At 30.4% G+C, this 21382-nt stretch overlaps 2 protein-coding genes across 2 annotated transcripts; both read left to right on the forward strand.

The window, feature by feature from the left end:
* The first annotated feature begins 1617 nt into the window (after positions 1 to 1617).
* On the forward strand, positions 1618 to 5103 carry LOC139087316 (glycerol kinase 5-like). The gene is made up of 4 exons (XM_070636103.1): positions 1618 to 1790; positions 3205 to 3298; positions 3396 to 3655; positions 3959 to 5103. Exons 1-4 carry the CDS (start codon positions 1689 to 1691, stop codon positions 5033 to 5035), a joined length of 1533 nt encoding a protein of 510 aa, XP_070492204.1. The 5' UTR covers positions 1618 to 1688; the 3' UTR covers positions 5036 to 5103.
* A 7064-nt stretch (positions 5104 to 12167) lies between these two features.
* Positions 12168 to 14960, forward strand: LOC139087294 (cytochrome b5-related protein-like). The gene is made up of 5 exons (XM_070636070.1): positions 12168 to 12414; positions 12838 to 13266; positions 13374 to 13449; positions 13962 to 14052; positions 14214 to 14960. Exons 1-5 carry the CDS (start codon positions 12202 to 12204, stop codon positions 14719 to 14721), a joined length of 1317 nt encoding a protein of 438 aa, XP_070492171.1. The 5' UTR covers positions 12168 to 12201; the 3' UTR covers positions 14722 to 14960.
* The last annotated feature ends 6422 nt before the right edge of the window (positions 14961 to 21382 follow it).

Below are 21382 nucleotides of genomic sequence, written 5' to 3' on the forward strand. Positions count from 1 at the left end.
TTTTGGAACTGTTTATTGAATTTCAAGGAGTTTCATTATTTTAGTTCCGATTTTTAGACTCTCAAACAAGCTTGAAATCTTCTTCTGATCTGAAAGTCTTGACAAAAAAAGGGAGGCCATGGATCACAGTTGAGATGTACGACTATCGAAGTAAATAAGTAGGTACGACTCAAGTCAACTTAACTTAAAATGCCAGAATTTTAGGTTGACTTGGAGTTTTTATTAAAAAGTCTACTCGACTTCATGGAAGGCACACGATTTCAAAAAGGCTAAAAAAAGGCATTTTCGTAAGTCTCAGTTGCTTGTGATAGGAACTCTTCAATTTCCAAGAATTTTCTAGTCAAAAATCCAACTTAATTCTTGCTTAATTCACTCTTTCTCAATTTTTGGGTTCAACACAAAAAAATTTCAAAATCCTGCTTCAAAAATTTATTCGCTCCTGGTTGATTGGGCCTGATTATACTGAATCTGGCTTTAGACCCGAGTTACATTATCCTTGATCAAGGATAGTCTTTCGGGATGAAATTCAAGTTGAATTTGAGTTCTGGAATAATCAAAGAGACTTTAGTCGACTCAAAGTCAATTGAAAAATACCGTATCGACTGAACTTATTCAGCTTAACGTGCGGACAAAGAATTTCAACAAACTGGATGACAGAGCCAGTGTCAGATGGAAAGCTTTTTGTTGTAACCTTAGCTCCACGTAGAATTATAGTTGCAGTAAGTAAGTTAGTTAACTTATTTTAAGCTCTGGAATATTCAGATTAAAATTAAAAATATTCTTGATGAAATTTTTGATGTTGCAAGGTTCAACAAAATTCATAGTTTCATCTACTTGTCTTGAAATTTCAGTTAAATTTCCAAGAAAAACTCAAAAATCATCTACAAACTCAACTCATTCATCGCATACTTTAACATATAATTAAATCAACTTTTTACAAAACTATATTTTTACTAAAAATTTCAACAATATTTTTACAAAACTAATTTAAAGAATCTCTCCGAAACTAAACTCTTCCTATTCCTTCTAACCATGTACAAAAAAATATTAAATTTTCAAAAAATCTAAGGAAATAAATTGCACATTCCATTCTAGATGGGAAGCCTTGCAAAGTGGGTTATGCATTAAAAAATTTATGAATGCAGGTGAACATTGTTCACTCTTGGTCCAATTGTTATGCTGTACATGCTAAATGCATGTATAACTCATGAGTCATGACTCTAACCATTTCATTTTCTTACTGTCTCACATTACAATTATTTACATAAGCTAAAAAAGAGGAAAAAGGCACACAATGAGATACAGCAGCAGCAGCAAAATAGACCATAAAAATAATTTTTTATCCTATTGATTGGTGGGTCAATAAACTTGCAAAAAAAAACTTTCGACTATACCATAATCGTATTATATAATAAATTTGTTGCAATGAACTTGATTCAAATCACTTCAAGCTGAGCAAATTTAATTTTTCTTCTCTTCTCAAAGAGTCAAACCAGTTTGTGTATATGTACACACGATAACAACTCAATGTTATGAAGAGAGTGAGAGAACAAAAAAGTAAAAAAAATTAGTTTTTGTGCGCAAACCAAAAACCAGCAGTTTTATATTTTCATTCAGCTTACGCGGTCGTAATTAAAAATCTAAGTTGTGATGTAAAGTTTGTGAGAATTTTTTGATATCTTAAATAAATGACGAAGCCAATTTTAATACTTGATTTAGGCTCGACAACGTGTCGAGCTTTTGTGATAAGCTCAACATCATTTGAAATTCTCGGAAGTGCTAAATACGAGGTAAAATGTGGTGTTTAAGATAATGTTGATGTTAATTGTGACAAATTTGTATTTTTCACTTGATCCCATGAGATCTTGAGGGGATTAAACTGTGAGAAATTGAGGAAATATAAGGAATATTGTGCATATATACTCAAATGTTCACATGAATGATAAACTATGTGTATTTCCGCAGAAAATTTGATGCTTCTTATTTGCTTATTTGATATTGACATAAAATCTAGTTAAGCAATTTCATTATGCCACAAGCAATGACACAAAAACATTACCAAAAAAAATTTAATGGCACGGAAAAAATGAAATTTTTCGAAACTTTTTAAAATTGTTTATATTTAGTCCAATAATTACCATGTAATTGTCTCATGAACGCTTGATTGACAAATTTTATTTGTTGTGGTCTATTTTTGTGACAAAATTTGACGGATTTCAACCATTAAATTTTAATATTGCTTGTAACCCAATTAAATAAGCTGCGAAATGTCAAATATATTATTTAAAAATATAATGTGAATTCAAACAGAGTTAGGGGTTTTGGAACCGATAAACAGACTTCTGAGAGTTCCCTGGTGATCTTGGCCATGGATCCGGTCAAAATCTCGGTCCTGGAAACCAGGAAATAGACTCAGATTTGGCATCAAAAAATCGACTTTAATCAACTCGACATCATATGAAATTCAGGTCGACTTCGACCTTTGCATATAAATAACAAAATTTCCCAAACTCAATTTTATTTGCCTAAGTTCAAGTCAGTCGACCGGTTGTGTCTTTGACTTTTGAATAACAAATACCATCTCATTTTTGTTAATGACCATATGACTTTATGATCATATTCCAAAATTCATATATTATTAACACAAATACTTCAAAAAAGCCAAAAGTAATGAAACTCGACTGACCACAATACTTTTTTTATTTTTATCTTCATCAATGACCTACCTCAAAAATTATGATATTTAGATGTGAATTATTTATGAATTATTTGCTGTTTTTGGTAGTTATTTTCAGATTTTTGTACATAGATAAAATTCATGTTTAACGACTTACAAGAATTTTAAAGTCAATTGAAATTTAAGTCGGATACAGAAATTTTATACTTTTTATAGCTACAATGAGATACAATCTTACATATGTGTAAATATTGATAAAATATATAGTAAAGTAAACACAGACGGTTCTTCAATATTGTGTATATAAAGCTATAGTAAAACTCATTGCCTGATGCAATTGAAAGTGTTAATTGTCATAAAGAAAGGCAAATTAAGGAAAATTATCACAATCAACATCAAAATCACCAAAAATAATATTTATTACCAACTTATTTACAAATTATTTATCTCCAAAACAAGTTGCTTACACGCGCTTACCATTCTTAATAATTAAATGTCTTTAATTCTTTCCATTCAACATTAATTAGACAAAATTAATACAGACAGATGACGGCACGTGTGAAATAAACGCAAACGACTTATTCTCAAATATTGTAAAAGTTCTCCGCAATGCTTTAAAAGGTAAAATAAATCAAAGTTCACTTCCACTCAAACACATAAAAAAAACTGTTTGTAAAACAATTGATTGACCTTGATTTCATCTTCAATCGACAATTAGATGCGCAAGTGGATGCTGAAGATATATTGTGTCTTGGCATGTCAGTACAACGAGCAACATTTATCAGCATAGACAAGGTCACAGGTGAACCGTACCACAATCTTATATCATGGTCGGATCGTCGAGGAAATGAATTTGTAGATGATTTTAATGACGGTTGCTTCCTTAAACTTATCAACTGTGGTGCAGCTTTTTTGTATTGGATCACGCGAAGTGAGCGGTTTAAACAAGTTAGCAAACTTAAAATGATTAATAATTTTGTAAGTATCTTATGATGAGTATGGACATTTTGTGGTTGATGTTTGGATTGAGGCGCATTTTTTGATGGATTTGGAATTGATGGATTTTTAGCTTAATTCTTGAATGTAAGTCTTGCCATTGAGGTCTTAATTAGTAACAATTTTGAAAAATCATTCAGACAAAGTATCCACAATACCGCAACAAAGTCTATAACCATCACAAAATCCACTGTAAAAAATGACTTAATTCATGTCCATGCGACTCCATAAAAACGTCACTTTCACTTTTTTTTTAATATTTTCTTGTCTTAAACGAATATATAGATTGCACCACGTTTATCGCATTTGATGCAAACAAACAGGAAATTAAAAGAGGCAGTGAAATCTGGTCGTGCAGCAATATGTACCGTAGATACATGGCTTCTAAATCGATTAAAAAATTTCAATAAATTTGAAAAATTTGATTTTATCTCAGATATAACGAATGCTTGTGCAACTGGACTTTATGATCCATTCCAGCTTGATTACGTATCAATGAATTTGAAAATGATTGGAATTGATAGAAGCGTACTGCCTAGAATTGTTGACAATTCATACGACTTTGGTTATACACATAAAGGTGTACTTGGCGTGCCGGTTCATATATCAACAACAATTGCTGATCAAGCGGCTTCATTGATTGGAAACGCATGTTTTCGTAAAATGGATGCAAAAATAACGTTAGGAACTGGAACATTTCTAAATATAAATACTGGTCGTAAATGCATGGGTTCACGTACGGGTGCATATCCATTGATTGCATGGAACACGCAAACGAGAAAGAAGCAGTCATCAATGGTCTTTTATACCGAGAGACCATTTAATGATTCGTCAACTTTAATTCGATTTGCAAAAACAATTGGACTATGCACGAATGTTGAAGATCTATCTGACATGGCATTATCAGTAAATGATTCGGATGGTGTTATGTTTATACCGAAATTTCATTCATTGGCAGGCTTTATTGGATATAAACAATCGACAACAAAATGTCATTTTGTTCGAGCTATTTTGGAAAGTATTGTCTTTAAAGCTGCTAACTTTTATTTCCTATCGAAAGAGGATTCAAATTATCATTTTGACAAAATTCGAATTGATGGCGGAATATCTGCAAATGACTTTATTTGTCAATCAATTGCTGACTTGCTCAATATACCATTAGAACGTGGCAATAATAGTACGGAATTGACGTCCATAGGATGTGCATATTTAGCCGCATACAATTGTGGTGTTCTTGATGAGCTCGAGAGTGCTTCAAAATTCTATAAAGTTCAAAAAACATTTATACCGAATGAAGTTAATCGGAAGGAGCTGTTTATGAGGTATAAGAAGTTTGAGGAATTGAATAGTCGATATGATTGAATTTTGTGTACCTTAAAAGTATTGATTTTTGAACTGGTGATAATAAATTTTAAATTTTTTTATGCAAATTTTGGATTTTTTGTTTAAATTTCATTATTAAGGATGTTGAAACATTTAAGAATTCCTTTCCATTTTAGTAATAAAATTCAATCAATTTTCAAATCAAATTCAAACTCAATTAGAGATTTCCAAATTCCTAACATGCAAAAATTTGTTGAAAAAGCAATCAAAACTAACCAAGACTCTCCTAATTGATAAAATATATTACATTTTAATAGTCGTTAAACAATTTTTACATTCATCAATATTGTAAGTTCTTATAACTCCTGGAAAAAGCAATCAAAGTACAGATCATATGACATGACATGGATATTATTGAGATAAATTTATTTTCAGTAATTCAGAAATATTTTCAAGAAAATTCTTGTATTGAGAATTGAATTTCGATAGATGGATGTTCCATGTTCTGTAGAATGTTTGCTATAATCCGATTGTTAATAGAATTATGCATCAAAAGGCTATTATTTACTCAGTCAAGTCTTCTCTTGTATCTCAAGACTAGGAACCAGACTCAGGTATTTTAATTAATTTCTAAAGAAATTCTTTGACTTCTTATCTTATTGATTTTGACTCAATTTGTCATTTTATTACTTTAAAATTGAAATTATTTGAAAAATATTCGAAATTTTCTTGAAATTTTTCCAAAAATTCGGTTGGTCGAAGAACAGCACTCTCAAAATTCCAAAAGTATAAATTATCTCTCAATTTAGAGATTTAAACCTTTAATTGTAACAAAAACAAATCTCCTCGGTAAAAAGTGTAATTAATTTTGTAATTAAACCATTTTAAATAGATTTTTTTTTATCGAAAAAAAGTACCGCTTCAATGAAAGTTTGTACGTTTAAAAGTTTATGTTAGTTACGCTTTAACAGAATTTAATTATCAGTAGACATGACTTTTATGTATGTGAAATGAATTTAAAATGATGTTAGCAAGTTTCTGATTTTTTAATACAATTTGTAAATTTCTCTTGATGTTAATGCCAATTGTGCAACTTTAAATGTTAATTTATTGAGTCATTTGATGAATCAAATTAAAGAATTACAAAATTTGTCAAACTGAGTTTATCAATTTTAAGGATACAGGAATGGTCAAGTGATGTTAAACCAAATGCTTCAGATATTATTGATTATCAAAGGATAGCCAACGATAGAGCCAGTTTAAGACGCCAATTGAGTGAGGCTACGAATTACAGATGATCTATACGGTTAGCGAACTAAGTGAGTAAAATGATGCTGTCCAGACCCGAAGTAAACATAGGACAGCATTTACTCCACTCGAGTCAAAATCAAACTCAAAAGAATATCAATAAAATAATGTAAAAAATGTTAATATGACGAATATTTTAATTGAAATAAGAAATTTTTTTGGCAAACTTTCAACATTTCTACTCAGCCATTTCATGCAGGAACTGAAATCATCGAAAAACTTGAATAAAATTATTTTAAATTCAATTAAATTTTATAGAATTTTCATTCCATTATGAAAATTATGCATACACGTTCCTCCTTTTTCCTTGTTTAAATTCGCTTGCAGTCTGTCAGTGATGAAACATTGAGAAAGGTCAGAGTGCTTATGAATGAATGCTGACACATGCTGTGGGAATTTAAAGCTACAAAAAGTTTCATGTTCGAGGTCAAAATATTCATTTTAATGTTCAATCTTTTTCGTCTGGATTGAATCAAATAATATAAAAAATTGAGATTGATATCAGTAACTCCATAAAGGATCAATGAAGGTATTAGGATTTCATTTGCCATCATCGAAATGCTATCATGATAAAAATAAATGTCAGATTATAAAGGAGAAAAAAAAATTGTAAATCTTGTAACTTATTCTTGTGTATTACAATAAATTGTGTCATTTCCGGATTTTATTGAATTTTTTTTCTCCGTTCTGAACATCTCAATTAGGGGTCCGAATGACGGATATCCGTACCGTCCGTTACCGGTAATTACCGGTAATATCCATTACCGTTACCGTTCATTTATATGGATTATCCAGCGGTAACAGATTTTTAACGAATTTTTTCAAAATATAAATATTAAGACCGCAGTTTATTTTTCTGTTTAGGGTAAAAATGTTATTTTTAAACATTTTTCAAGATATATAAATTTCAAAGTCAAATGAGCAATTCTCTACAGGGTAAATCACCAAAAATCAACTTTAAAATGCATTTTTAAATGCATTATTACTCTAAAGCTGGTCGTGTTTTGAGCTTATTTGTTGTATTTTTCTATTTTTTATCATCTAAATTAACTTATTAGGCCTTAAACTGCTTATTTCTTGAGATATTTTGATTCTTCGGTGCGTTGCTCCGTGACCAAAAATGGAATTCTGTTACGGAGAATCAAAAATTTACCATTAAAATCTAATTTTTACAGGACCAAACCCAAACTAAATGATAGATTTTTTTCAATTCTATCATATTCTGCCGAAAAATAAATGCTTAATTCTTTAATTAATGAGAAAAATCAATTCTCCGGATAAAAATGTTGGTCACGGAGCGTCAAAAACGCTTTAACAGGGGAAATCTGCCACATGAAAATTTAATTTTCAAAAAACCGTTTGAAATTTTCAACGTAGAAAATGCTCGTTTAATGTCTTTATTTCAATTTTATAGTTAGAAATCGAATATTTAAGCATTATTATGTCATATTTTTAATTATTTGCAACAAAATAAATTAATCATCATGACATAATATGACTAAAAATTTCAACGGTTTTTTAAAATTTGAATAAACAAGTAGGAGAAGAATTATAATGCACTTTTTAAAAACTCCATCGATCCAGAGAATTGCTCAAATGTAATTTTTGGTCAAAAAAATGTTATTTTTGGTCACATCAAAAAATCAGTCATTTTGTATGATGAATCTTGAAGAAGAGCTTTATTTATTTGAAAAGGTAATATCAGGAATGATAGAGGGATGAGAAAGGTAACTTTTCAGGTACTTATTGGGTTATGAAAAACTAGGAAAAACTAGTTATTTAGCGCAAACGGCAGAATCGTAAACTGACCAAATTTCGGTCATTTTTCAGATTTTTTCTTTTAAAAATTTTAAACTTCAGGAAGTCCAATAGTCAATAGTTTTAATGCAAGAGTTCTTACTTTTGGATGTTTTACAACTCTTCTATACAAGCCATCCTCTAAAAACTTTTATAAATGACTTTTTTTAAAAAATCACCAAAAAAAGAGACCAGAAATAAAAAATTTTTTTACCCTAAATATTTGGATAGTCGGAATATACGGATATTACCGGTAATCACCGGTAATTACCGGTAAATATCCGTTACCGTCAAATCCCGATTACCGGTAATTTTCGGACCTCTAATCTCAATATTATTGAAAATTCGTTCGAATGACATACAAATAAATTTTACACAAAAAAAAAGCTCATAGGATGATACACGAAAGAATGAGTGTGAGAGAATGTAAATGTTGTTGTTATTGTTATATTTTCCAATTCTTTTCTTGCCATTTTCAAATAATGGAATGGATATATGAAAGGAATATCTTGTCGAAGAAGGTATTGCACGAAAGTTTGAGATGAAGGTTAAATTGGCGCATTTTCATTCAATTTTGAGGCTGACTTTCAGTGAGGGATCCAGAAATTCGAATAAAATCTGTAGTTACTACAAACCTGCAGCATTAGGTGAGCTATAAGGTACAAACGCAAGCTAATGACTTTCAGGAAATGCAGGACTGCGATTTTAAGCTAAACTCCACAATTTTGAATCAAAAATCATAAAATTTAACAATTAATTATTTGATTTTCTCTCAAAAACCAGCCTGCACTCAGTAGAATCATCCCAAAATTACTAATTAACATACCTACTCGAAAAACAATTACAAACCCACACTTAAAGTATGTAAGCACCTATCAACGATGGCACGTGTTTTGTTTTATTTTAATAAAATATGAAAGCGTTTGAAAATCATCAACCTACTCAATTAAGTAAAAGAAAACCGAGCTTAATAATTGCCACTTCCTTGATCTAATTTATAAAATTAATTAATTGTGTAACACGAGAGTTCAATCCAATAAATCTAAAAATAGATTTGCACCTTGAAATTAATAATTTTTAATCTTTTGGATGCTCATTGTAGGTTGTGAGCTGTTAGTTCTATTAATATTCATTAAAAATAGAACTGTTGATAACAAAGGGTTGCTCTTAGATCCAACGAACCACTACAGATCATCCAACAAGCCAAAGGTCTATTCAGAGACGTCAATGAGACAAGAACAACAGAAACTCCAAGAATCGATATAAATTCATAATTTTGTACCATAATAACTCAACAGTCCCCAAAATGAACATCAAATGCCCATTATTGGTTTGAAATTATTCAAAAAATTCCTACGAACGGGAAAACTTTTTTATTCCTTACATATACAGTACACAATAAAAGTTGATATGAAAATGGGACACACGTTCCATACGTATGTATGTAATACTTCACCAGGGATTAGAAGTGTAAATTCAATTGTGTTTTTTTAAAACTTACATAATATATTTACATTCATACATATGGCATTTACAGTATAGAATTTATTTTTATGTAGATTTAATGCGTACAGTCATTATAATGAACGACAATAGGAATACGTATATATTTTTATGTTCTGGTATTTCAGTGTGTGCCGCTTTCCGTTTCGAATATTCACTATCGACATAAGGAAAACATCCTTCCTTTAATACACATTTAGTTTTGTTATTCAACTCTCATATTTGTTCATGAAACTGCTGTTTTGTTAGTTCATGTCATTGCCATCATGCTTCTGAGGTGATATTTCTTCAAACTATACAAATGAATATCACTGATTTTGCAAATTATTCAAATTTTCTTTCCCCTCGATTTATTTTTTCTTCTTGTCAATTCTCATCTTTCCCTTCCATCTTCCCAATAACATGGAAATGGTGCGTGTATTTATATCAAATATAAATATTTTGCTCATTTTTTTGTGAGGCATATTTATTGAATCGATTGAAAATAAATTAGAAAAAAATCGTTGCTGTTTTCTTTTTAAATCATTTTTATTTTTTTCCAATTTGTAGCGCAGTTAACAAAAAAGTTCTTTTGGTGTAGGTTGCGCTGGGATCATCTTAAAAGAACCGAAAACTTTTTGATCTTGTTTTAATGAAATTTTCAACAATATTGATTTATCTTTAAGTCTTTTGATTATAGATTCATTTAATAATGCTTTGAAATTTAGATTTGAAGATTTTTAGAGAGATTCAGTTTGATTTTAAGTTTTATTGTTCAAATTTTGAAGTTAAAAAGTTTCAAATTTGACTTAAAAAAGTTCAAATTTTGAATTAAGAAAGTTCAAATTTTGATCTTATGTAGTCAAGAAAATTAAGTTTTGACTGTTTTAATTCAAAATTTTAATTTTTCAGTTTGAAATTTGAACACTCTAAGTTCAAAATTTGAGCATTTTCCTTTAAAGTTTTAATCTTCTTAGTTCAAAATTTAGAACTTTTTGAGTTTTAAATTTGAACCTTTTAAATTTAAACCTTTTAAATTTAAACCTTTTAAGTTTCAAATTTAATTCAAATTTTGAACTTTCTTATTTCAAATTTTTAAATCTTTTATTTTAGTTTTAAATTTTTCAACTTAAATGTTTTTAAAAAAAAACCAATTTTTAACCTTCAAATTTCCTTAAATTTTCAAATGTCACGGAAAAAAATATTGTCACAGATCTCGTGAGAAGAGACGACACGATATGCAGGAAGAGAGTCTTGTTGCAAAAAACGAAAAGAGGCAAGAAATAATCATCATATTGAGTCATTCATGCGAAAATGTATGCAATATTTACACATTCGATATGAATTCAATAGATTTTTTTTTCAGAATTTTCTCTTCTTGTAGCCTATATATAGGCACACTGTATTTCATGCCTGAAGGTTTCGATAAAAATAAACTTTCATTGATATTGCAAAGTAAGTCTTATGCGTCATTTGTAAATTTTTTGTGACGATGAAGGGTTTGAGAATGGGAATTTTTATATATTTCTCTAGAGTTTAATAAAAACATCCTTTTGATGACAGCTTAATAAAAATTATTAAGAATTGAATGCGAGAGCTGCATAAATTAATTTCCATAAAATCGATCGCTTTTAAAGCTTGATGTCGTATCAATATAATATTTTTTCTTGAATATTTAAAGGATTTTTAAATTTTAACAATTTAAAATTGAAAAACAGAAGAAGAAGTTTTCATTTATTTGCGTCAGCCTTTCATTGCCATAGAATCAATAAAAATCTATTTATTAAATTTATTTATGTTCAAAGCTAAGGCAAAATTATTCTAGTAATTGAGATTTGGAGAGAATCCTTTGTCAATTTTTTTAAACCTTTTTCAAAAGATACTTCAAAGTTTTTCTATCCGAAATAAAGGCCAGGCAATAAATTTGCAAAGGTAGCACTCAATGTGAAATTTCTAGAGGTTTAGAGTAAAATTATGAGAAAATAATCCTAAAGATCAATGAATCTGAATTGGTGCAAAGCACGATTTATGAATTTAAAGTATTAAAGTTATGAATTTTGTTAAGGAGCTTTCGTAACAAACAATCAGCGGGCTCAGCTTCCTGAATTGCTCAAGTTAGTTAATCGGTCCAAAATCCAGCACCTGGTAGGCGTAACTCTATGGCAGAGCTGGAAGTCGACTGGAATTTCATATGAAGTCGAATTGACTTCCGCCGACTTTTTCATGCAAAATCTGAGTAGACTTCGAACTTCAAATTTCGATTCAAGCTTCAAATTCGAGATTCAAACAGAATCTAACACCAAATCAGAGTCATGTCGGCCTGAGAATTTCCTTGCATCCGTTTAAAAATGCATGATACTTTAAAAATCTAAGTTCTTTCTCAGATTTGCAATTATGCAAATTAATATGTGTAGCAATAAAACATATTGAATCCAACTTTTGGCATTAGCTCATTTTTAGAAACTTTGCAGAAACAGGTTTATTTTTGATTCTCTTCATTATACTTAAGCAAAGCCGCACTCGTGATAGATTTTTTCTTTCTTATTGTACTTCAATCATGGACTTTAACTCTGCTATTAATTTTTTTCTTCGCAGTCCATTGTAAACCGTTGAACAGAATGGATCTAAAATCAAAAATTAAGTACACAACAATAGTCAATAAATACCCATCATTTCGTGATGAGACGATAAAAAGTTGTTGGCGTTGGCTTGAAGGCCGACAAGAGGATGATAATGCAGAAGGATATTGGAGAGTCCATGATAAATTATATAACTTGAATGATTTTATTAAAAATCACCCAGGAGGCAGTGAATGGATTGCTCTGTCTAAAGTAAATATTTGAATTTAATTGTGAATGAAAAAATTTAATATTGAAATTTTTTGTTGGAGTGATTTTTCTTAGAATGGGGGAAATGGGGATGCTTGGATACTTTATTAAAATTCTGATGAATTTATTCAGTGTTGTTAACTTAGGATTTCTTGGGAAATTCAGGATTCAGAATTTAATTTAAGAATTAATTCGATTATTGGGTATTGAGGGACTATGCACAATATAAAGCAGTGTTTAAAGCTTTAAATCATTAAAACATTAATATTACAAACAATAGACATGCTCTAATATTTTTAGGCTATATTCAACCTGTTGATCTACAAATTATTATCAAATAGATGACAACAATTAAACATAACCTCATTAAAGCCTTTTTAGGACTTAATAATTTTCAAATGAATTTTTACACACAATTATCAACAGGGAACTGACATCACAGAGGCATTTGAAAGCTATCACATCCTACCAAAGGCAACAGAAGTTCTAAAAAAATTCTATGTAAAAGATGCTGATGCACCCCGCAACTATAAACTTACATACGAAGATAATGGCTTTTATCGCACATTGAAACGCAAAGTTGCTGAAAAGCTTCCATCACTTGATAAAAGTAATTTATGGAAATCAAAATTTGTACTTGATGCAATTGTATGTGGATTCTTAGTATCATCTATAATGGCAATACGAGTCGAATGGATGCTTTTAAAAATATTATTTATTCTCATTGCATCACAATGTGCGGCATGGATGAATGCAGCATCACATAATTTTAATCATCAACGAGATAGTTGGAGAATGTATACTGCAAATTTTGTATTGATTGGATGGAGAGATTGGCGTGTATTTCATGGCATGGTGAGTTTGATAAAAATTTTCCTTTTTCTATCAGAATGTATGAATAATGAAATTATTGTAATTGAATCTGTAAAACCCTTTTGTAAATGAATGTATAATTATTACAGTCTCATCATTTGTATCCTAACTCGTATACGGATTTGGAAATATCAGCTTATGAACCGCACTTTCATTGGATTCCAGGTAATGATTTATTAATGGATGGATCAAATGTGAATTTTTGAATCAACTGAAATGGCTGGGGATGCATTGTGGGCTTGATCAGTGAGCAAGTGAGCATAATTAAAGGTTCTCGGTCGTGGATCTGAATTGGATGGATTTTAAGAAGTTATCCTGGTTGAAATACCTAGTTTGGATATTTCAGACTTTATACAAAGTCATGCCAATGCTAAATTTGGGATATTGTTGCAAAACAATCAATCCGGAAGGCACATGACGTATAAAAGGCAAACAGTCTGACTCTTGATCCTCTGAATCTGGTCTGAGACTCAGCAAAATTTGGATCCAGATCAAGTTCATACTGATCTGGCGCCATATCTTTCACCATTTCATCGTCGTGTGCTTCTTGGGCAAATTTTAGTACATTTCAAGGCCACCAGCTACTCCAATAGTACTAAAAAAATGCAATAATATCCATTACAAATCAAAAACAGCTGACAAATAGTAACCATAATTATTGTTTTGTATCATTTCAGTTCAATCACGTTCAACTTTACAAATTCTCTATTCATACGTAATGACACCATTAGTTTATTTGCTATTATTTCACACAAGCTTCTTATCAAGGTAAGTAAAGTGATCTTTAATTTTGTGTAAGAGTCCAAACGGCACTCAAAACAGTGTTGTCATCACACTTTTTTTGTGACTAAAATGACGTCTGCTTTTGAATGTCAGAGATTATTCATTTTTTTACGTCAACAAAAAGTAAACTTTAATCCATTCCGCAGGTATGCTGGCATGGTACTAGCAAAAACAAAAATATTTCATTTCGATGAGCTTTTAATCCTGTTACCTCCTGCATTGATGTTTATCTTTGGCAATTCATCGCTTACAATCTCAAACATTACAACAATCATCTATGTATGGGGAATAATAATTATGGCTGGATCGTTTTTATACAGTTTAATGGCAGTTAATGCTGGACATCATGGATACTCAATTGTACATGAAGGCGATGAGTTTAAGAGTCTTGATTTCGGTATTTATCAGATGGGAGCAACTGTTGATCGTAAAGAAGCTAACTATAATGTCGCAATGTCAATTACACATTTCGGAGATCATACATTACATCACTTATTTCCCTCACTTGACCATGCACTACTTCCACAATTGAGAGAAATTTTGTACGAGACATGCAAGGAATTTGATCTTGAATTAAGAAAATGGACTTTATTGCATGCAGCTGTAGAACAATTTAAGCAATTAGCTAGAACTGAAGTAACAACTTTAGACTAATAACAATGCTTGTAAGCATGTCGAAAGAAATTAAATTATTTGCAACTCAATTAAGGATTTAAAAGTGTAAACAAGACTTAAGAGAAAATCGATAGTATTAAGTAACTGGGTGAAAAAAACTAAAAATTAATGTTAATCTAAAACAAAATTCAAATGTGGTGCTGTGTATCAAGAATTGTTATGACAGAGTTTATGTTAATGAGATTAAAAATAGATTTTATAGATATTTTTAATTAAAATACCGTTGTGCTGTTTTCTTATTATACTTATTTTCAGCCAAAACAGTGAACAACATGTAAGTCACATTAAAGCCACACGCGTAATGACGAAGGCCCCCTTAAGCTTAAATGACCTTCAATAAATGATCTAAGCATTATTAACCATTCTTATTTACACTACCTTTTCTCCGGCACGTTAACAGTTTGCTTACAGAGAAATCCATATGCTGATGTTGCTAAGTAATTTCAAAATAATTCAAAGTTCAATGAGTGATTTAAAGAATAGGCACTAGGCATTCTATTATTAAAAAGAACACATTTGAATAGGAACCAAAATGATTGCCGGTAAAAATGATAGTTTATAGACATGACGTAAATCATATGTTATTTGTAATGAGGTTCATTAATCACTACAATAGAATTTTATTCAAACCCGAAATTTTATCCCATTCCAGTTATACCTGAAAAAATTCAAAAAAAATTATCCCGACCAATGGGATAATTTTTTAGTACCCCAAAAATCTCAAAAATATTTATCCCGACCAATGGGGTGAATGGGATAAAATATCTCCTTCCCCAGCAGTATACTTAATATCATTAAAATTGTGCAAGAATTTATTCTGTTTACTCGTAATATTCCAATAAAAATGATATTCGTTTATTCATTCAATACATCATACGTGAGCTGTACGTATAAAGAAAGCACATCCACATACCAGTTACAATAATAAAGCATCATTCGATAACTTAATCAAAATTGAATTAATGAGTATAAAAATTTTTTACTGAATAATCTTGATTTAATGTAAAAATTTTTGACGTAAGTGCATTGATGAAGATGGAAATATTTTCAGAATTTATGATTATGACATTTTTTAAAATTTAAATAAAAAAATTTAATATTCCATTGAAAATGGCTGTAACGAATATAAATTTTTGTGATATTAAATTTTTTACATCATCTTCTGATCATGTGATGTGATGTCACATACCTTATAAAAAATTTGAAATTTCCCATTGATTAAAAACGAAAGCATCTTAAGAATATTTTACGTCATACGTAAGGCCTACACACTTTACTTGAATTTTGTCTTATTTATTGGGAGAATGAAAGAGTGAATGAGAAAAAATGGTCACGTGAGGGCCCTTAATCGTGCATAGGAATCATCGATTTTTCTTCTTATTTAGAGACTGATGTGTGATTTTATGCAAAATATTGAGAATGAGAAATTTGGATAGACCTGATTTCTTAGGAAATATTTTTAATATATTTACTGTCTATTGATCTGCGTATAGAATATTTAAGGTTCTTTAATGATAAGTTCTTGGGAATTTCCTAACTATTATTTATTTGTAAATGTAATAATAATAAATTTTAAGTTAATAACCCTTTTAAGAAAGCAAATAACGACTTCTTAAGAATATTAGAATAAATTAAGAACACAAAACACCAGGTGTAGCACAAAATAAACTGTCCAAGCTGATTTTAGACCATATAAAGGTTACTCAAAAACAATCTTGTAATTTTTAGAATTCCTTGGAAATATCAAGTTATTTTTAGATTCATCCGTTCAATTGAATATGTTAAATTGATAAAAAATTGTATTGATTAGTTTCCTTTCTTTGTAAACTCTTAGTATCCTCAAATTCAAATATTACATCTATTTTTAAAACAATTTTTATAAATTTAGACACAGAATGTTTTCTTGTCAGAATGTAAAGGTTAATAAGATTTTTATAAAAATATTTTCTCATATTTCATACTTTTTTTTAACATAAATTGAGCTAGACGAGAATAAGAATCTGCACATAATATAAAGGTATGCAAAATATACATAATGAGATTGTACTTAATATTTTGATTTCATTAACATACATTTAAAGCTCCATTATTAATAATAACAAAAGAAGTGAGCAGTGATAGCAAACAACAATGTTGATGGAAAATGAAGTAAGAATAAGGCTTGATGTGCACATTTTTCATACTTACGAGAAAAGCCGATACAGCGAGAAAAACTTTCTCTTCATCCTATTAATGAACATTCTTGTTCTTTCTTTTTAAATCATTTCATCATTGCTTCTTCTTTAGAGTTATTCTAAGAGGACGTCCATTTTTAAGACAGAGAAGAAGCTGTCTGAATTATTTAGTCTAAAATTCTCAGTTTTTAATGTACGTCATTTGAGAAAAATACTCTACTAGAAGCTAATACGGTTTTTCTCACGTGTCTTTATAAAAGTGGAACTGCCATAACTGTTCTGGATTTTTACAAGGTCATATCCACACTTACTGAGAGAATGTAAGGCAAATAAATAGTTTCATACGTCAAAGTATTGAATTTTTAAATCAGATACGTAGGAATCTAGTCACATGATTAAATAACTCATAAAATGTCTAAACCTTTTCAGCCTCACTATCTTTTAAAGGTATCATTAAATTAGTCAAAGAATTATATGCACAAATTTCTCGAACTAAACAATTATCTTCATCCATAATTAATGCAATATTTCTCATGATAGCTTTGTGCTCTGAAATTTAAAAGGTTTCCAAAATTTCAATAAACTTTCTAGACAATTTGAATTATTAATTCCAAAAGTTGTGAAATTTCAACCATGGAATTCGTATTCGATCGTTTTAACAGCACTAAAAAATTGTAAAGTTGAGGAAACCACAAAATTTAAGTGTCATACTGAACATTGAAATACACACGAAATACACACGGTGAATAAAAGGTTGACAATCCAGCCTCAGGCCAGAATGACTCTGGTTTCATACATGATTAAATGAAATCCGGCCTCAGACCAGAGTTAAGTCAGCTTGGGTCCGAATTTTCAGCCATTTCTGCGCTGTGCAGCTTTAAAGTTAAGAACTAATGAAAAAAGTAAATTTTCAATCCCTGAATTTTCTTAACACAATTCCTCATATGCGAATACTTTCCAAGGTTACATCTAATGCCATCCTTCAACATACATATCCCCTTTTGCATAGCTGAAAAAAACCACAAGATCAAGCAATCAAGAATTGACTTCGGAATGAGAAAAACTTTCATCTCAACTGCCATTCAACCACATTCTATTTCTGGTATGGTCTACCATCTCAATACTTAATCTTTTTGTGTGGTTGAAGCAAAGATGTTATCAAGAAAATGAAAATTTATCTTTTTTGCTGTCTTAATTCATGCCCCAAATAAATTCTCAACTTTAACTCATTTGCTTTTTTTGAAATAAGAAGTGATGCTGCATTTAAATCGAAAAGTCATTATGTGATATGATATAGAGCATATTAAAATTATGGTAAATATGAAGAAGCAAAGATAAATGATTTTGTAAAACATAAAATAATGAAGTTGCTAACATATAAGAGATGACATCACGTTTTGTTTCCTTTCACATTCGTTACTACTTTTTTATTTCATATTTTAAAAAGGGACAGGATGGAATAAATTTTCTTGAATATTGTAGAATAAAGCCATTATAAAGGTAGATCAACATGAGTAAAAAGTCATCTTTGTTTTAAATCTCTTTTCTTCGTCCTCATGGTGTTTCTTTTTTTTTCGAAAAAAGAGTTTAAGCATGTAAGTTGGGGTATTTTTATATGTGTCCTGAAGAGAAAATATGGAGAGGCACGCAAATATATACATCATGCAAAATAAGATGCTAAACAATGTGATGGAAGTCACATAAAATATTCTTCTTTTGTGTCTTTTCACGTGTGCCTTGTGAATATTTTGTAGGGTTTTTGATGCTTCATGCTCCTTTTTTGGATTATGAAAATTAAGAGATTTAAATTTTTGAATTGAGTGAGATGGTCTGTTGTTTTTTGAATATAAAGTAAAGGAATGTGTAGTTAAGGAAGTTAGTGGAAGATTAGATTAAAAGAAGTCGGATCGGCACATCCAATATACTTTAACGACGAATTCAACCGTTTTGGCAATAAGATCCCATCAAGCCCTTACCACTCCCCTGTTTGAGCTTTGAATGCCATTTCGGTACTGTCATTGCAACTTGATTTGTCAAAAGATCCCATTTCTATCGTCAGAACTCCTTGAAAATTGAAGAATTTTGTCGAATCAATAGGATTCTAGCCTTAGCCACGCTCTTAACTACTAGAACGTCTGTTCTAGATTCTAAATTTCCATTGATAATCACAGAATATTATCATAATCCCTAGCAGGCAAGGAATGTGCTTTCGTGATACAGAAATACCATTACGGTACCTAAAAGTGGCCTGTTAGGGAATTAAAAAAATCCTTAAAAGCTCACTTACCTAGATGCAAGTCACGAAAGTTGGCGTTGAATTTGAACTCCCGGGGATTCAACTCCCCTTGATTCAAAATCCACCAAAATATCTCCAAGGGCATAATTCATACCTCGTACATACTCTCCTAAAATTTAAGGAGGACATAAAAAAAGGTATATGAAACATAACCATAAAAATAAATCAGAATGTGATTGAATATGCGTGACATTTCATAAAAAAACACAACAAATAAATTTTCATTCAAAATGTGACACGATACACAAAAAAAAGGAATTTTTTTCATGCTGCACAGAGATACACACAAAAAATGCTATTAAACTTCATATCATGAAGATTTTGCCATGAAAATTTTCTGTTAATTTTTGTCACAGCTATTTATTTGGTACACTTATATCAACTCAACGACCCCGAACATTGATATAAAAAAAAAATTCCGTATTTTTTGTCGCTAACATTCAGAGCAGAAAGAGTAAAAACTTTCTCAACGGAAGAAATGGAATCGGATGTATTTTATAGTGTAATTAAAATGAACGATAATTTTTATCGTTTTGAACCACACGATGAACTCTTTTTCCTACTCATTTTTTTTGTCGACTTTACGACGGAATGTCAAAACTTTTCTTATTTCGACTTAATTGAGAAACGTTGTTCAATTGAAAAAATTCTTCAATTTTTAATATCAGAAGTGGCAGAAATTTATTTTTTTAATGGTTTTCATTTGAATGATTTTGTGGGGATTTAATTATTAGTTAATAGCCTGGGTGGATGGTTATGGATGAGTTGTGCGGTAGGGGTGGAGTTGGGAGGAGATGAGCTGGGGTCTAAATACTTGTAAACGTGTGTCATAGTCCAAATGGCTTGAAAGGAAGGAGGCAAGTGGTAGAACCAGCTTCAGGTGACATCTATGGGAGGTCATGGAAGACAAATGATCTGTACGGCCAGCAAAATTAGTCAAAATCAGCTTGTGAAGTTGAACTTTAATGATCAGTCTGCTCAAAAAGACGTCCTTTTGAGTCCCAACTCATTTCATCTGCCTACAACAATCAGAATTGTTCATGCAATTTGTCACAAAATGTCATTAAATGCTCAAATATTTCACAACACCTACCCAACAATCCTAACATCCCAAAACCTTTATTTAAAAGTATTTCTGTTATTCAATCGATTAATTTTCAAGTACCTCACCTCAATTTCATTTCAATGGACCATCATTAAGTAACAGCATCAATAAAATTCCTCAAAAAAAACCTGCATATAAAAATGAAAAAAACTTTTATTTCATTTCCAATGTGTAGAATAATCAAGCCCTTTTTTGTGCAAATTCATCGTGTGATTGTGTATGCATAATCAGTCATGAGGAAAAAGCGAATTGAGAGAGCAAAAAAAAATTGAATTGCTTTCAAAATGATGCAACAAAAAAAAAAGGAAATTTGAACTGCTGGAATGAGGATTCAACTCACGTAAAGGATATGATCATATTTTCATTCCTGTCATAACATTTCTCCCATGTACCCATATATACCCGAATCTATTAAGAAGAAAGAAAATGGCTTTGTGTGGGCTTAATGCGTAAATATGAAAATTTTACATTCTGGATGAATTCAAATAATTTAAATTTTTGGGAAGAAATTTTTTTGGATTTTGAGGCTTTTAGGGACGGACCTTTGAGTACAATTGTCGAATTGATCAAGTTGAACGTTTTTTGTTCAAATTTACTATTTTTGGAACCTTATTAGACCTTAAAAATTTCCATTTCTATGGACTAATGTTTTCTTGTTGCTCACCCTACCTTACTAACTTTTCTGAGCGCATAGATAATCTGTGATTCATGATCACTCTCAATTGACGTCTAAAACTGGCTCTAATACTGGCTGCGCATTCCCAATTGCCAATATCAAGTGCTAAACTGTCTCTTTTATTTGCTTCCTTCCAAGAAGATCTCACCCTACCTCCTTCATATCAAATTGTCAAGCCAAACCTCATCCAGACCAATCCATAGGTCTCATTGACTTCAATATTTAAATATATGTATAATAAAACAGAATTCACCCTAAAATATCTCCCAAAAAAAGCTTACTTCCCCACCAAAATAGTACTTACTATTTATCCACTTCAACAAGATGAATTTATTGGTCATTGAAGAGATTGCTTCTCGTTCGATGCCAAAGCAAATTTTCAGCAAAAA

The sequence above is a fragment of the Chironomus tepperi genome, unplaced genomic scaffold (assembly GCF_022539635.2).
Source record: "Chironomus tepperi strain 1889 unplaced genomic scaffold, CSIRO-AGI_Ctep_v1 contig_11, whole genome shotgun sequence".
NCBI classification, from domain to species: domain Eukaryota; kingdom Metazoa; phylum Arthropoda; class Insecta; order Diptera; family Chironomidae; genus Chironomus; species Chironomus tepperi.

What these genes read in the sequence shown, in the direction of transcription:
- LOC139087316 (XM_070636103.1), top strand. Translation starts at nt 1,689, where the DNA reads ATGACGAAGCCAATTTTAATACTTGATTTAGGCTCGACAACGTGTCGA. An exon ending in TCGGAAGTGCTAAATACGAG is followed by an intron (nt 1,791 to 3,204) that starts GTAAAATGTGGT and finishes AACATTAATTAG; the next exon opens with ACAAAATTAATACAGACAGA. An exon ending in TCTCCGCAATGCTTTAAAAG is followed by an intron (nt 3,299 to 3,395) that starts GTAAAATAAATC and finishes ATCGACAATTAG; the next exon opens with ATGCGCAAGTGGATGCTGAA.
- LOC139087294 (XM_070636070.1), top strand. Translation starts at nt 12,202, where the DNA reads ATGGATCTAAAATCAAAAATTAAGTACACAACAATAGTCAATAAATAC. An exon ending in AATGGATTGCTCTGTCTAAA is followed by an intron (nt 12,415 to 12,837) that starts GTAAATATTTGA and finishes AATTATCAACAG; the next exon opens with GGAACTGACATCACAGAGGC. An exon ending in GGCGTGTATTTCATGGCATG is followed by an intron (nt 13,267 to 13,373) that starts GTGAGTTTGATA and finishes TAATTATTACAG; the next exon opens with TCTCATCATTTGTATCCTAA.